This window comes from Ctenopharyngodon idella, chromosome 13 (genome assembly GCF_019924925.1).
Source record: "Ctenopharyngodon idella isolate HZGC_01 chromosome 13, HZGC01, whole genome shotgun sequence".
NCBI classification, from domain to species: Eukaryota; Metazoa; Chordata; class Actinopteri; order Cypriniformes; family Xenocyprididae; genus Ctenopharyngodon; species Ctenopharyngodon idella.
Genome location: NC_067232.1, coordinates 19,490,648 through 19,507,677, shown reverse-complemented (window position 1 = coordinate 19,507,677; position 17,030 = coordinate 19,490,648). Strand labels below are relative to the sequence as shown.

Sequence of the window (17,030 nt, the reverse complement as noted above, 5' to 3'; positions counted from 1 at the left end):
CTCCGCCTCGGTCTTCCCCTCCACCAGCTCGGCATGAGGCTGAGTCCCTGGCTGCACCTCGGACCTCCAGCTCCATGTCTCCACCTCGGCCTGTTGGCTCCACCCTGGCTCTGCGTTCCCTCGTCTCCACCTTGGCCCGTCTGCCATGGGACTCCTCTGGGCTCCCTTGTCCCTCCGGATCAACCTTGGTTGGTCGTCGCTCAGCTTCCGCTAAGGACTTCTGGGTCTCCAGCTTTCCCGTTGTCATTGCTTGCTCCATCGTCACCCCGGTCAGCCATGTCCCCGTCTCTGCCTTGGTCCCGCGAGCCAGCAGCTCCACCTTGGGCTTTCGGGCCGTGGACGTCACCCTACTCCACCGGATACTCCACGCACCCTGGTTCCGCCTCCGTCTGTCAGTCCCCGGGTTCTGCCAAGCCCTTCAGTCAAAGCTCCATCCTGGCTCCTCCCACCATCGGCTCCACCATGGTGTACATCTTGACCGACTCCTCCTGGCCCTTGTCCATCACCAGCTCCACACCCACCTCCAAAGGCCCTTCCCTCTCTCCACAGTTGGACGTTGTTACGGCACGAGGACACACCTTCCGGGAGGGGGGACTACTGTTAAGGTTATTGACTCTTATTTTGATATTCTGTTCTGTTTCCTTTGGTTCATGTTTCCTGCTCTGTTTAGTTTCAGTTATGTTCCTGTTTGTTCCTGTGATTAATTAGCTGTATCTTATTTAGTTCCTGATTGTCCCCTGCATATATTCTCCCTGTTCAGTTCAGTCCTTTGTTGGTTATTGTCTTTTGTAATGTTTATTTCTCCTGTGTTCATGATTAAAGTCAATTTAGAGAATTCCTATACATGCTTTTTGCTTGTCCACAGACACATATGCATTAGAGCATTGTAAAGTTTAACGAGGTCATAACATTTAAAAAGTAAGATCACAAAGATTGTATAGATTCATATACATTTACGGTTGCTCATATTGCCTGAATTGTCTATTTAAGCAGAAGTCATTTGCACACATGCACAAAGCATTTGCACAAATAATAAAATAAAAAGACGACAACAGCAACAAAAAAAACATAACAGGAAGTTGAAATCTGGAGCAGGTGTCTGTTCTTCGTACCTTGCTTCTGAGATGATTTGACAGATGCTAGATCTTCTAATTGTGATAACTGAACTCTGGCTAATTTGGTTCTTCAAAAGAATTTGCGGATTGGATTAAAATATATGGATTAAGTTGTCTAAGATTACTGCGTGTTCTCGTGTTCCCTGAAAAGGGCAGATGTATCGATACTCAAAACCACGATCAGCAATGCAGCGACTGGCTGGCGTCAAGACGGCAACGTAATGACATCATATATTTAAAAAATATATTGTCCCTGGTTTACATTAGGGTATTCTTGTGGGAAAGTAGCAGTGGCTGGGACAAACTTTGAGCATCACCTCCGCTTAAAAAGATCCAATCTAATCCTGTTTACATGAAATAAGCCTGCTCCTGAGCAGGTTTAAGCTTACGGACCTGTTGCTATGACAACAAGTCCAGGATGAGAGTCGAAGAACTGAACAATCCAAGATAATGCCAAATCGTCATCAGTCAAATCCAGCTAACTGAGTTAGCAACGTACAAAAAACGGGCCCCAGGTCATTTTTAGCAGTTCAATAAGGAACATAGTCAAGGAACTAGAAAGCTCCCTGGTAGAAAACACCAGAGTCTGCATAAAATAACTTCTGAATAAACTTATTCAAACAGTGCTTATTTAATGTGTAAATAAAGTTGTGTTTGCTATGCACGTGCAGCTACTCCAAACAGAGTATGAATCCAAGACTTTTTTTCAATTCCAAGAGTGCTTTTTCTAAGCTACCACAAGATGTCACCACATCCTTTAAAAACGAACCGGTTGAATGAATCTCACAAGAACCTCACATTTCACTGAATGATCAAAAGAAAAAAATAAGACCATTAAGATTTTTGTAATAATTACCCTTATTCTCAATAGTGATTGTTATCCAGTTCCACTGTAATACTTATATGTTTATCTATAAATAGGATAGAATAGAAACTCCTATCTTCTTTCTCTTATTAAAGTAAGGAGAATGAGATTTTCTGCATTACAGTGATGAGAATTTGGAGGGTGTAAATGTTAATTTAAGATATTTTTATGTGAACAATGAACATCTTCTTGGCAGGTTTTGTGAGATTCCTGTTTTGAGTTTGAGTTTTGTATTAAATCTGACTTTAACAGTAGTGTAGAGTACAATCTCACCCTTGTAGGGCTTTTTCCCCAAACGAGTCTCCTTTCCCCATTGAACGCAAGTAGACTGGCTCCTGACCTGGACAGTCCTCCCGAGTCATTGTCACCTGGACAGGAGTGAGAAGAAGGGGAATAAACATTAACATGGGTTCATCTTCACAGTATCACTGCTTGCACTTTGCACTGAAATAAACTTACCTTTCCTTTACTGATAATGAAGAATGTGTCTCCTCTTGCCCCCTGGCGAATGATGTAGTCGCCATCTTCATAGTGTGTCTATAAGAGAAAGAAAATTGGTTTGAGGATGTGAAGATGATGTGGAAAAAGATGGAGAAAAACATGTGGTATTTCTATGAAGAGGGTATGAATAGAAGATGTGCAGATTTAAGACCCAGCAGATTTCTAAACAGAAAAGAGGCAGCACAACATCTCTCTGACCCTCAGTTTGTTCTCTAAGACCTTGACCTCCAGACACATCAGTCTGAAATCAGATATGACCAGCAGAAAGGAAACTAATGCCCAGAAAGACTCTGACACAAGCAAACACTTTGTTCCAACATCACCTAGAGTCTGACCTCCAACAAAACACCCACACATACACAGGCAGTGAGAGGAGAGGGTTTTTTTTTATTTATCCAGATTAAAATGAAACAAATCCGAAGTAAACAAATACTACCATGATTTATACTTAAAACCTCAAATGTAGTTTAATTATATATAGATGTCCTTTTCATGAATATGTTGTAGATGTATGCTTTTAAACAAGCAGATTTTGCTGCATTAATGTAGTTCCGGCTTTTTCTCAATGTTTTAAATTACAGTGGTCCTAAAAGTATTGCATAACATAATATTCCACTATAGCATTAGAGAACCAGAAAGAAATTATTTCTTGAAAGTATTCAAATCCATTAATTTATCATTTAATATACACTATATTGCCAAAAGTTTTGGGACGCCTGCCTTTACGAGCACATGAACTTTAATGACACCCCATTCTTAATCTGTAGGGTTTAATATGGAGTTGGCCCACCCTTTGCAGCAATTACAGCTTCAACTCTTCTGGGAAAGCTTTCCACAAGGTTTAGGAGTGTGTTTATGGGAATTTTTGACCATTCTTCTAGAAGCGCATTTGTGAGGTCAGGCAGTGATGTTGGCGAGAAGGCCTGGCTCGCAGTCTCCCTCTAATTCATCCCAAAGGTGTTCTATCAGGTTGAGGTCAGGACTCTGTGCAGGCCAGTTAAGTTCCTCCACACCAAACTCGCTCATCCATGTCTTTATGGACCTTGCTTTGTGCACTGGTGTGCAGTCATGTTGGAACAGGAAGGGGCCATCCCCAAACTGTTCCCACAAAGCTGGGAGCATGAAATTGTCCAAAATGTCTTGGTTATGCTAAAGCATTAAGAGTTCCTTTCACTGGAACTAAGGGGCCAAGCCCAACCCCTGAAAAACAACCCCACACCATAATCCCCCCTCCACCAAACTTTACACTTGGCACAATGCAGTCAGGCAAGTACCGTTCTCCTGGCAACGGCCAAACCCAGACTCGTCCATCGGATTGCCAGACAGAGAAGCGTGATTCGTCACTCCAGAGAACACATCTCCACTGCTCTAGAGTCCAGTGGCGGCGTGCTTTACACCACTGCATCCGACGCTTTGCATTGCACTTGGTGATGTAAGGCTTGGATGCAGTTGCTCGGCCATGGAAACCCATTCCATGAAGCTCTCTACACACTGTTCTTGAGCTAATCTGAAGGCCACACGAAGTTTGGAGGTCTGTAGCTACTGACTCTGCAGAAAGTTGGTGACTGTGCACTGTGCGCCTCAGCATGTGCTGACCCCACTCTGTGATTTTACGTGGCCTACCACTTCGTGGCTGAGTTGCTGTTGTTACCAATTGCTTCCACTTTATGATACCACTAACAGTTGACCGTGGAATATTTAGTCTGAGGAAATTTCATGAATTCACCCTTGAATTCACTGCAATCCTGAGACCGACCCATTCTTTCACAAATGTTTGTAGAAGCAGTTTGCATGCCTAGGCGCTTGATTTTATACACCTGTGGCCATGGAAGTGATTGGAACACCTGAATTCAATGATTTGGAGGGGTGTCGCAATACTTTTGGCAATATAGTGTAACTTTTTTTTTTTTGGCTTGAGTGTGCAAAAGTGTTTGTGTTACCTATATTTAAGCCAGTTAATGCAACTTGGTTTGATGTTCAACCATTTTGAGTGTAGCTTAAGTGTTTTTTAAGTGCCACTGTAGCTAGACTGTTTGAGATAGAATACTTCTCAATGGAAAGCACTCAAGTTAGTGTGAATATTCAGTAAGATGCAGATATGTCTGGACTCTAAATTGAGGCAGCTTCACTATATGTGCAATTAAAGTAGGAATTGCATCAAATATAAGTGACCACAAAGACCACGGCGGAAGGACAGATTCCATCCATTTGGCCTGACTTTCATTCCCCAGAGCATAATTGCATTCCCTCCAGCAAAATTAATATTTAAGTTTAAAAAAAAAAAACTTCAGCAAATTTCAGTTTCTCATGTAGGGTCAATTATTAGCTAAAGAGGCTCCCTCTAACATTAATTTAACAAATCACATCACAAAATGATTCAAGGAAGGACTGGAATGAGAGTTTGACCTGCTGATACTCACTGAGAGACCATGATTGACAGGTGAGTCATTTTAATGACACAGAGCTCACAGTGCCAATATATATGCCTTGTCCAAATACCCACACTTGCGGTCTTGGCCACTTGAAAGCTCATGCACACGACAGGAAGTAAGTGCGCAAGACTGTCCCATGTCTTAAAAATGCCCAAGTGCAGTGCCTTTAATGCACAGTAAACCCACACTACCTTGAATACCGCTTCTGAGCGGTATTCGAGGCTAAGCGTATCCATTCATGCATTATGTTCGGGATCTCACATGCCCCGAAATCGTGAGATGTCAAGGAAAACATATAGTTAACATAAGTTAAATTAATTATATATTACATATAATTTGGTAGTAAAATATAAAGTGTTGCACATTTTATTGATGCAAAGATGAGTAGGCTATGTGTATTTTGTACATCATTTTCAACTGCTTTTTATCACTCGAAGAAGCACCACAATTTTAAAATTGTGTCTTCTGTTAGTTACATAGCAACCACTGAACAGACATTTAGAAGTGTATTTTAAAATGCAAAGTACTGAAAATAATAATTGAAAAAATAAAATAAAAAAAAAGTTTTGTAAACGCTTGCATTTTTTGCAAGATTATAAGTGTGTCCAGTCGGGTAATCAAAAGTTCTACACACACTTGCTGTCTTCACGCCTACTTGAACACTTGGGCCAAATACAAGAAATACGTCATGTATGTAGACAAGTGGTCAAATGCAAAGACCGCAAGTGTGGGTATTTGGACAAGGCTATACTCTCATAAATACTCACTCTTGATGCTACTTCCTCACATTTGCTCTTCTGTTTTTGTTTTGTTAGTGAACATCACAGATTAGCATCATTAACATTAGTCTAAACCAGGGGCGTCCAAACTCGGTCCTGGAGGGCCACTGTCCCGCAAAGTTTAGCTCCAACTTGCCTCAACACAACTGACTGAAAGTTTCTAGTATGCCTAATTAGACTTTGATTAGCTGCTTCAGGTGTGTTTAATTAGGGTTGAAGTTGAACTCTGCAGGACAGTGGCCCTCCAGGAGCAGGATTGGACACGCCTGGTCTAAACAAATGGGTCAAGGTTTGCCTGAAGTTTGCCTCCTGCTGGTAGGTGCTGTAAATACACATTTCCATTGCCAAAAATACATCTTTTGCCACTGAAGGCCATTTAAAAGTTATAGAAGCTTGTTTCTGCCACTGAATTAAAAATAAAACTCTTAACTCTTTATAAAATTCTTTTTTTCATGCAAATTCACATCTCGCAATTCAGAATTGTGATACAAATTTGAAATTGCAAGTTATAAAGTCAGAATTGCGAGAATTGCTTCGGAACACAAATTAAGATATTTTTGATTAAATCCAAGAGGTTTTTTTTATCTCTCAAAGCAATGTAATTACCACATTCTAGGTCTAGAAAAGTAGTAAAGACATTGTTAAAATAGTCAACGTGACTACAACAGTTCAACCTTAATGTTATGAAGCAATGAGAATACTTTTTGTGCGCAAAAACAAAACAAAAGCAATGACTTTATTCAACAATTTTTCCTCTTCCCTGTCAGTCTGTTACACAGTTGTCACACAGAGCTTCCGTGTTTACGTCCGAATGCCGGCTCAGTATTTGCCGGCTCAGAATACGTTGACTCTGCAACATAAGTGGTGTAGAAGAATGACAGGGGAGAGATGAATGTGTTGAATAAAGTCATTGTTTTTGTTTTGTTTTTGCACACAAAAAGTATTCTCGTCGCTTCATAACATTAAGGTTGAACCACTGTAGTCACGTTTAAGGATGTCTTTACAACTTTTCTGGACCTTGAATGATGGTAATTTCGTTGCTTTCAATGGAGGATAAAAAACCTCTCGTATTTCATCAAAATATCTTAAAGGTGCGGTATGTAAGAATGACAGCTGGACAGTGGTTGAAATGGGTACTTTCAGTCCAAATTCAAAATATTGTTTGCCCCGCCCCCTCCTCCTCAGACTCAACGCTCACACGGTTTGCCAGCTTGAGGACACGCAACAGGAGTAGGGTGACCACCATCAAACAAACCAACTGTGGGACGATTACTAAGTTTGTGTGGGACATGTTACCAACACTAAAACATAACCTGAAACTGTTTTATAATGTCTATCTAACTTAATAAAAACATTTGTATTCTGCCTTTCAGCTGATAAAAATACTTTGTTCTTTAGTCCCTTTAAGAAAACACCATTACATCACAATGTAACATAACAGCTTTATTTTACATGTCATTTAAATTCAACATCACTGAGCCCAAAGGCAGCACTGACTTGGACGTTTCTTTCTGTTGTTCCCTTTTCTTGGGTGATTCGCATGTGCTGTGACGCCTAACGTCATATTCTCCTCCATGTGAAATAGAAAAGCTGCTTTTACATGGATTGCAAAACACTCTTTCGTTATCCTCTTCTATCGGCCTCACCCAGGTATATGTCCTAGCCCAATCTTTACTAAAAGAACATTTTCTCTTTTTGTTGCCATTATGCCGCCTTGTAAAATTTTAATTTACCGAATTATCCATTTGTTTTCTGACAGGGAACACATGGAACGAATCACCACTCCACATTTTGATTGACAGCCGCAAAAAGAATAAATAAAATACTTTCTTAAAAAGGCAAAAGAACGCATGCACGTTTTCTTAATATGATCATTAAAAACCAACAGACTGATGAAAATGTGGGACATTTTCTCAATATGCAATGTGCGGGACAAGGGGTGAAAATGCTGTGCGGTACAACGCAAAGCGGGACGGGTGGTCACCCTAAACAGGAGCGAGCTCAATTGACATTGGAAGGCGATGAGACTTAAACACTGTAAGTTGATTTACTGATTTATGATGAGTTGATAACACGTTTTAATATGCTCCCGTTCATAGACATTTTTAGATGGATGCTGAGGCTTTTTAGGTCGGGTAGAATCTGCTATCTCTGACCCAGTTTGTTCGCTGGCTTTCATGGCTGCAATTTGCTGCATGTGTTTTCCGCTAACTGGCAACCCGGGGTGGCGAAATACTATGTGCGGTCTTGCACAGACCGAAACAAAAACAGACATTCCGACACGGAACGCACATTTCAAAGTAAAATAACTGGCTGTAGCATGGGTTTTCAGAGAGAAGAGTATGTGAACTCAGCATGTTTCCTAAATATCTGCAAACATATTATGGTTTTTTATGCTTTAGTACAGTCAAAAACTTACATACAGCACCTTTTAATTTGTGTTCTGAAGATAAACAAAGGTCTTACATGTGTGGAATGACATGAGGGTGAGTAATTAAAGACAGAAATTTCATTTTTGGGTGAACAAACCCTTTAAATATTTAAATAAATAAAATATCAGATGAAAAACTTAGAGGTGTTGCTTTGGCAAACTAACTGAAATAAGTTTAATTTGAAGTACTAAAATGACTAAAACTGAAATAAAAATAAATAAAAGCTAAATAGAAATATAAAACAATAATAAAAATTACAAAAGCACTTAAACAAGTTTGCTGGTGTTTGTTAACACGTAAACAAAAATTAAAATGAAGACTGGAAATATAAAAATAAAATCCAATTCAAAATATTAGATAATAGTATATAAGTAATAATAAAACTGGCAAGTAACAGTGAATATTCCATAATAGTATAATATAAAAATAGTATAATATTGTATAATATAATATTCCATAATATAACAGTATATAAACAGTAATAAAATAATACAATCATACACTGGCAAGCAACATAATAACAGTGAATATTCCATTATATTATAGTAGATGTTTTACCAGTGACCAACATTATAATGTGTATGTCTGAAAATAAGCTTTGTCCACTCCTTTGTTTACCCTGCTGCAGATGTATCATAGTCGCTGTCCAAACAGTACAAATCTGATGGTGTCTGTATTAGACCGAATACACATAAATGTATATAATTATCAGAGCCAAACCAATTTTTATGTGTTGTTGTGTTATTGTTAGGCAGTGAATCATGTATTATCACAAAGGCGGACCACAGCGACTGCAAGATTATCAACAAATCCACACAGAATAGAAAACAACAACCTTTCACCCCTTAACACAAGGAACTGTGGGTCTCCATTACTCACTCCCCAGTGATAAATGTTGTATGCTGACGAGGTGAGGAGAGGTTATGTGGACCTTTATGTCTGTGAATGATAGACTGACTGATGACTAAGACAATCACAATGGCTACAGCTCATCTTCTCATACTATTATTGGATAAAAACATTGATTTTTCTCATTTGATGCTTAGTGCAAAGTGTACCTCATATGTTGACTGTCTGAGAAGATTATTTTCCATCTTATACAGAAAGAGTATAAACAACTTCATGATTCACTCCACTATAACTTCAATCACTAAAAGACAAGAAAGTCTAAAAATGTTCCCTAAATGATTGATGGAATAAATAAGGAGCTTAAATAACTTGAGTTGTAAGGCTTTTTTACAGAAAAAAAAAACATAAATGCATTTATGTTTTCTTGGCAGGTGTTTTCTTAAAATGTGTAATTTAATATCCTTGACATCACATAAAAGGGTAAAGACTGAAACAGAGGATGAACTCAAGTGTGGGGTTTAATTCAATGAGATGGTGAACACAGGAATGCAGATGGGTGACAGGTGTACACAGAATCACAGAATGCACTTGGCTTGAAATTAACCGTAGTGATGTTCGATTCTTGAATGAATCATTATTTTAAGCAGGTAATTTTAAGAAGTTAAATTCACAGAATTGAACTGAAGAGAACATTAGTTCCGTGTTGACGACACAAGACATAAATCTGAAGTAGCGTTAATGCTCCTTGCGCAGCACCAAATGAGGCAATAAGCATGTCCAGATGGGTTATTAAACCAAAGAACCGGTAAATCCGGTGAAATGAAGGAAACAATCCTACAGGCAGGGGTTATCTTTGGAAAACTTCAACTGTTGAGGCTGATTTATACTTCTGCATCAGACCTTTACCGTAGGCTACGCGTCTTTTTTTCATTTATATTTCTGTGTCGTTTTCTGCATTGACGTGCAATTACACATGCAGACCGCTAGTAGGCAGTGTCCACAGGCATGTTGATGGTGGCAAAAACCAAAGAAGGAGCAGCAGCGATAGCGGCAAATAGACAGCGACTTTTGTTGCAGCTTGAGTTGTTAAATATCGAAGAACAGATCATTTATTTATTTATTAACTGTATGTTGCAAGCTGAAATGTGTATGAGGGAAATGCGATGCTATCGCAGTTTTTTTTTTTTTTTTTTTTTATCTGAGGGAGGGGTTCTATCACAACGCTTGCAGTCCGCGTAGAATTGACGCGTTGTTACATTTTTGGAGAGATACACATCAGGCCATGCCATAGGCTACGCTTGCTACCCACAGCCTACGCCGTAGCTACTTTTTGTAAAACATTTCTCTGTTTGTTTGAGGAATCTTCTGAATTTCTAGCTCAACCATCAGCCTAGGAAGAGTCAGAAGAAGTTTTTTTTTTTTTTTTTTCGTTTTTTTTTTTTAACAAATTAGAATGGCAGATTACATTTTAAATTAGATTTACTATTGTTTGGGCTTAAAGCAAGGATTCAGAAGAAATAAGAATTTTGATTCTGCCACACTTGGTTTTAGAGTTATTAGCTAAAACATAAAGTTGCTTATTTTAGTGCCAGTTTCACAAAAATTGGTACACATATTTATTTTCACATGATGTACAAACAGGGCCTAAAATTAACACTCGCCAACCGCCAAATGCGAGTAAAAATTGATGTTGGCAAGTATATGAAACAGTGTCAGTCGCCAGATGGCCAGTAATATTTTTATGAGTTCTAACAATGCAGTGTTAGGAGAACATGAACCTGAACAACGCACGAAAGTTTAAGGCTGCTTTTGCACTGTAAATATTCAAATATTCAAATTCATTACTCAAGCGTTATGTGGAAAGTTCAAAATCCAAAACATCCGAAGCACGCGCCCTGAAAGCCACGTATCATACGCAGTGCGCAAATACTAAGTTGAGCTCTCTTTCATGCCTTCCTGTGCTTGAATGGACAAACTCACACAAAATTACATCAAAAAATGCCCGTCTCGGCAAGTATTCTAGTAAACACAGACTGTTATGTCTTCAGTTCAGAAAGAAAATGCATGATTCATGCGTGCATTCGATCTTAAAGAGACAGCATCATAATAATCGTGCTGCTGTGCTGTCTGCGTTTTAATGTTAACCAAACAACAAAGGGAAAAGGGGATTTTGTTTCTATTCCTTACACCGTGTCCTAACCAGACGCGCCGCAACACGCGATAAAAGGTATCTTTTCCATGTTAATCTGAGTTTTTGTCCTAACCAGCCGTGATGGCGACTGGCTAATTCACCTCGGATCTTGAAAATAAATGAAGGGGCACAAGAACGTTCAAACTGTCAACTCACTGCAAACAAACAAGTGTATTCTATGACAAAGATTGGTTCAGTCACTCCGTATGTACTTTAAAAAATGTTTAAATGGTGTAATATTTATGAATTTTACTATGTACTTGCCCATTTCATTGTATCTGCGGTGCTCTTGCCGAGAGAGCCCGCCCACACTCTGTTCTGATTGGCTGTGGATTTTGATTGCTTTTATTGCTTCTCATTGTCGCGTCGCGTCTGGTGTGGACAGTCAAATTGCTCGTTACTGGAATCTTATCGCGTCGCGTCTGGTTAGGATACGATGGGGGTTCAAAAGTTATGATCCAAAATGCAGATTGCCTTATTATAGTGTCACCTAGTGTCGACGGGTTTGTGTCGGACGCTGATTGGACCCGTAAAAATAAAAGTTAATTACATAATACTATAATAGTACATCTAATACTAAATATAACACTACAATATTAAATTACACTTGCAAGCAACATAAAAAGTTAATATTTCATTATATTACAGTAGATGTTTTACCAGTGACCAACTTTTGACTTTTCACAGTTTACTGCATCAATGGATAATTTCCGGGAAGGTGACTTGTGAAGAATGAACACTGTGTTGAGACAGTGACTTTGCTAACACAGACATGACACCAAGAGTTGCTAATAATAACAAGGTGTCCAAAAGATCATACTGCAGAAAATGTGAGGTGCTTGTTCATTCAAATGATAGAAATGAGAAGGTTTGTGATTTAAGTGCCCAAGTGTCTGTGTGTGTGTGTGTGTGCTTAAAGATCTCTTACCTCCTCGAGGACATCAGCCAGCTTGCTCAATATTTCTTCTGAAAGACCCCGGAATGTCAGGACACTGTCAGTGAGAGACAACTTACATCACTATGTTGTAAAAAAGAAACAATCACATCTGTAAATGTATGATGGAAGAGATCCTTTTCTAAGGCTGAAGGGTCTTTTGGTGTTTGTTAATGCTATGTAACTTCAGTGTTTATTCCCGCAAAATAACACAAATATTTCATTATTATCCTCAGAAACTTACAACACTCTTTCATGTCTTTTCCCCACACTTCATATAATTTACTGTACATCGGGTGAATTTCTTCTCTGACCTGAAATGGTTCAAACGCTGGTCATCATCACACATCGAAATAAACCCAGAGAAGCTCTCTGCCACGGAAACAACAATAATATCCCTCAATCACCATAGTACAACATTTCTAAACATATCTGGTCATGTGTTACATAATGGAGGAAAAGGTTTGTGTCTGGCTAATTTGTATATGCTGAGCTCATTAGCCACAAAGCCAAGGCATTAACTAGATTACGTAATAAAAGCTGTAATTTATCTACATCTAAATGAATCATGTTTAGCATGAGATGGCAGGAGAGGCCGTCTGATCCACTGTCCTGAGAGGCCGTAGATTGTCCCTGATGAGATCTGTGCATCTTTGTCTTTTTGCATTAGCGAATGCACACACGTTTACAGGGACGGGATGCATCCATGTTTCACTGCCGTGTGTCATGAGATGATCATACATCAATAACAGCTCCTGCATAAATATTTCACATGCCATAAAAAATTCAAAAGGGCCATTAAAGTCTCCTATTACAGTTTAGCATAAGACTGCAGCAGAGAAATCTAAAGGTTTTATGGACAGGCCATTCTGAGCAAACTTTTGTTTCTGAAAATTACTGGATTTTATTTTCTTTGTCATTTAACTTGAAAAGGTTGCTGATGAACTTGCAAGAAATAATATTTTCCCATCTGAGATTCAAAGTATCAGGGCTGTAACCATCATAGACATTTGGGAACCACCACAGGGGGACGTATGCACCTAATATTCAACAAATGTCAATAAGCCTGGAAAAGTACCAACATTTATTCAATTTTACTAATATTTTTACTTTATATATGTTATTTAAATACTGTAATATGAATAGATTGACAGTATTCACTTTGTAAAAAAAAACAACACATTTTTTAAATATATAAAATAACCTATGAAAGTTCTCTTTTTAAAACTTGTTTTGTGCCAGTCCTGTTACATTTAAAATCTATTTGTGTTAAATGCAAAATGTACATTTAAAGGTTAGTACAAAAATTGATAATGACAGACTTAGCTGGTATGTGCTATCACACCACACCAAATTATTCTTTATTATTATTGAGCCTCGTACCAAAAACAAATTTTCTGTAAAAAAATAAAAATAAAAAATTGATCAGTATGATTTTTCACCATCAATTATAATAGAAGAGAAACTTAGTGCTATTTGAACCATGTGGTCAAACAAATGGGGTCATTCACTTAAATATTGTCAGAAAGATCAAATGAATATTTAGATATTATTATATATTATTATATTTAATATTTGTTCACACTTGTAATTCACTTCTCTTGGTTGATTTGGTCCAGACCAAACAAGAAAATTATACATTTAGTACTAGCTTGCTTAGCGTTCACACTGTCATTTTTTACACCGAAACTAAAGACACAAAACAAACAAACCAACAAGAAAATATGGCTTTTATGATGTATATTTTGTGACGGAACTTACAGAACGTACCAAACAATGCTGTGTGTTGGGCTATAGCCTCATTCAGACTGTCAATTGGATTTGGACTATTTGTGTATCCAATTGGAATCTGATTTAAAAAATTTGAACGTCCACACTGTGTATCGCAAGTGTTCAGATCCAATTTGTGTGTCCATGGTGCTTTTTTCGTTTTCTGGAATATCTGCACCGGTTTCTATGGCAATGATATTGCGTTCGTAGGTATACGCCAAAAACAACAACAACAACAACCGCAACATGGAGGGGTTTGCGATACAGATGTTGTCTTATTTACATCATGACAATGTGTAGCCGCTGGCGCTGGACTACTGCGTTATGATGAGGCAACGGCAGAAACATAGGAGAGCAGGTATGAGTGGCTTTATTCCGTGCTGTTGTCTCCCCCAGTTTCAAAACATGTCTCAGTTATAGCCTATTGTTCATTTCTGCTCGTCCGGCACTTTGCAACAACATAGCCTTGTTTCTGCAGCGACTTTCAGCATGTTTCCTATAACAACTTCTGACATTTACGTTTTACATTGCGTGAGAAAGTCACATAAACCATAGGAAATGCATAGGAAATTTTAATCACGTGATCTCCAAACCATCGATCAAAGCATGCTAACGTTTTCTGAGGACATGTTGATGGTATATAAATCAGGCCCGGAACTCAGCGTTTGCAGGGACATGTCAATCAAGCCATCTGTCCATTCAGAAACCGAGAAATCTGAAACTTCAAGATCAGGAGGCTGATCTCCCAGATTAGTTCCGGTTGACGTGCACAAGCTGCTTTGACTGAAGTTTTCGCAAGTTTTTGTGTGGATTTATAGTTTATGGACTGTTTTGATTTAGATAATTACATCTAGAAAAGGAAAAGCATCGATGGCATTGATAAAAGATATCTTTGAAATCTAAACTAAAGCGGTGCAGTGGGGAGGACGCGAGAGGAGAGGACTCTGCGTTGTATATATACTGTATTACTGCAATTACAATGCTTATACTAAATTTTGATAAACTTTTTATTTTGAAATGTGAAAGCACAGCAACTGATAAACTATTATTTGACAAAAAAGTCAAAACTACATTTAGGATATGGCAAGGCTGCTTGCACACCAGTCTGCAAGTATGCAGATTTGAATAAAATTGCCATTTCAATAAATCTACATTTTGATATATGTGAAATGGATATTATTACAGTATTATTGCAGTGCAAAAATAATGTATAAACAGTAGTTTCTTTGTTTCAGTTGCTGATGAAGATTAGTGAGCAGCAGCAGCAACTGGCACAGCTGGCATCACATCTCCAGGAGGCAGCCGGGTGATGCTGAGGTGATACTCAACACAGGTGACAAAAAATGATGCACATATAAGGAATTATACAAATCTGGAGGTTGTAGATCCTGTTCTAGATTGTAATAGTCTTGCCCTGAATAAAATAAAACTGATCAAAATCACAAAACACCTTTTTTTTTTTTTTTTCGGAATGGTGCAGGTACAGCACGTCCCATTTAAATCCTTCTCCTTTTACCCTTTTTAATCAAAAATACACTTCGTAAACACTTTAGCAACACTCTATCGCTAGTAGAGTTTATGTATATCACCATTAGGGGTGGGACGGTTCTCTGTAAAAAAATCAAATCGTTCAGTTCTCCACCCACGGTTCGGCACGTGCTTGCACTGCAGTTCATCCCAAATCTGACGACGCATCTATAATATGGTTTGTTGAACGGATTCGGCTATTGTATGTTTCAGTCGATGGATATGCATTCTGGTTTCCCAAATACGTTACAACAGCGATGATCAAAAGAACTTGGACAAAACAGTCACCGTAAACAAATGTTCAATGCGGGAGCCGTATGCTTTTGCTGCATTCACGCCACCTCATATTTACCGGAATCTTGAGATGACAATACGTGACGTTGTATTCGGAGTTGTTCATGTCCTCGGACTGGGAATTATGCGTTTCTATGGCACAACTATCAACGCCTAAATGAATCTACAGCGGTCAGGTGGTACAGTGGCCACGTGTGGGACATGTGGGAGCTTTCAGAAAACTCCCAGCTTACAAGCTGTAATTACGAGCTCTACGAGGACGTGAACACTTTTTACGAGCCAGAATCTCATAGTTACAGGAATTACGATATGGCGTGAACGCACCTTTTGATCAGTCATTTACGCCGTCATCACCTGGGTGTTGATATCGCTTGAGCGTAGGGGAGACATGAACAGCTCACGTTGCTATCTGTGTTTAAACTAAACTCATTTAAACCTTGCCAATTTAAACATTCATCCGTAAGACACGAAAAAGAACTTGCGCGGGCTGTGAGGAGATTTGTGTGTACTCATCCGAAGCGCATACATGGAGAGTATACAGCATCACAGCGCGCAAATACTCTCACACAAATTCTCTTACAAGTCTTGCACCTGAATGGACAAATTCACACAAAAATTGTCAACATACCCATCTTAGCAAATATCCTAACAAACATAGTAGGTTATGTCTTAAGAGAAAAACGAGACAGACAACGCATGTGTATCAGTATCAATGTACTGGATCTTTGAATTATGTCTTAAAGGGACAGCAGACTAATATTCCTGCTCTCGGTGTTTTTAATGTTAATCAAACGACAAAAGATGAAGAAATCACTCTTGGCTGAATAATGGTTTATCTTTATTTAATTATTCAAATAAGTTTAAATGCAGTGTTATGCAAACCTCGTGCAAAACCCGATTTTTTTTTTTTTTTTTTCCCCGCTGCGCCACATTCTGCGCTCTCATTGGCCCAACTCAAGTTCAAAACTGATGGCTATTGGTCACATTAATAACCAAATAAAAATATGTGTTTGTATAAAATTAATATTTTCTTCTATGAATGTACATCTTTTGAGTAGTTTTCGGTAGTTTTCACATTATTGTGTTAGTACATTAATAACATTATTTATTTCTGTGTTACTCTCTAGTAACCTTGGTTTACATACAGCATCAGTTGCGTCGCTTCACTGCCATTCACAAATCCTCTCCCGTGGCCTCATGGGATAATAAAGTGTCCATCGTATGCACACTTCAGAATCTTGCCAGAAAAAAATAGGTCATCCAGGTACTTTGCCTGCTCTTTTATGAGTACACCAGTTTTGATTTCATTGCATTGGCTGCCAGTCAAATATAGAATTGATT

General features: G+C 38.6%; 1 protein-coding gene across 3 annotated transcripts in view; it reads right to left on the bottom strand.

Moving 5' to 3' along the window:
• Positions 1-17,030, bottom strand: part of prkg1a (protein kinase cGMP-dependent 1a) — a 93,237-nt gene that overhangs the window by 22,799 nt on the left and 53,408 nt on the right. For all 3 annotated transcript variants that reach the window (XM_051917445.1, XM_051917446.1, XM_051917444.1), the window contains 3 exons: positions 12,093-12,156; positions 2,440-2,517; positions 2,254-2,348 (listed from right to left, as the gene is read on the bottom strand). In XM_051917445.1, coding sequence (XP_051773405.1) covers positions 2,254-2,348; positions 2,440-2,517; positions 12,093-12,156 — 237 coding nt within the window. The remainder of the gene's footprint in view (positions 1-2,253; positions 2,349-2,439; positions 2,518-12,092; positions 12,157-17,030) is intronic.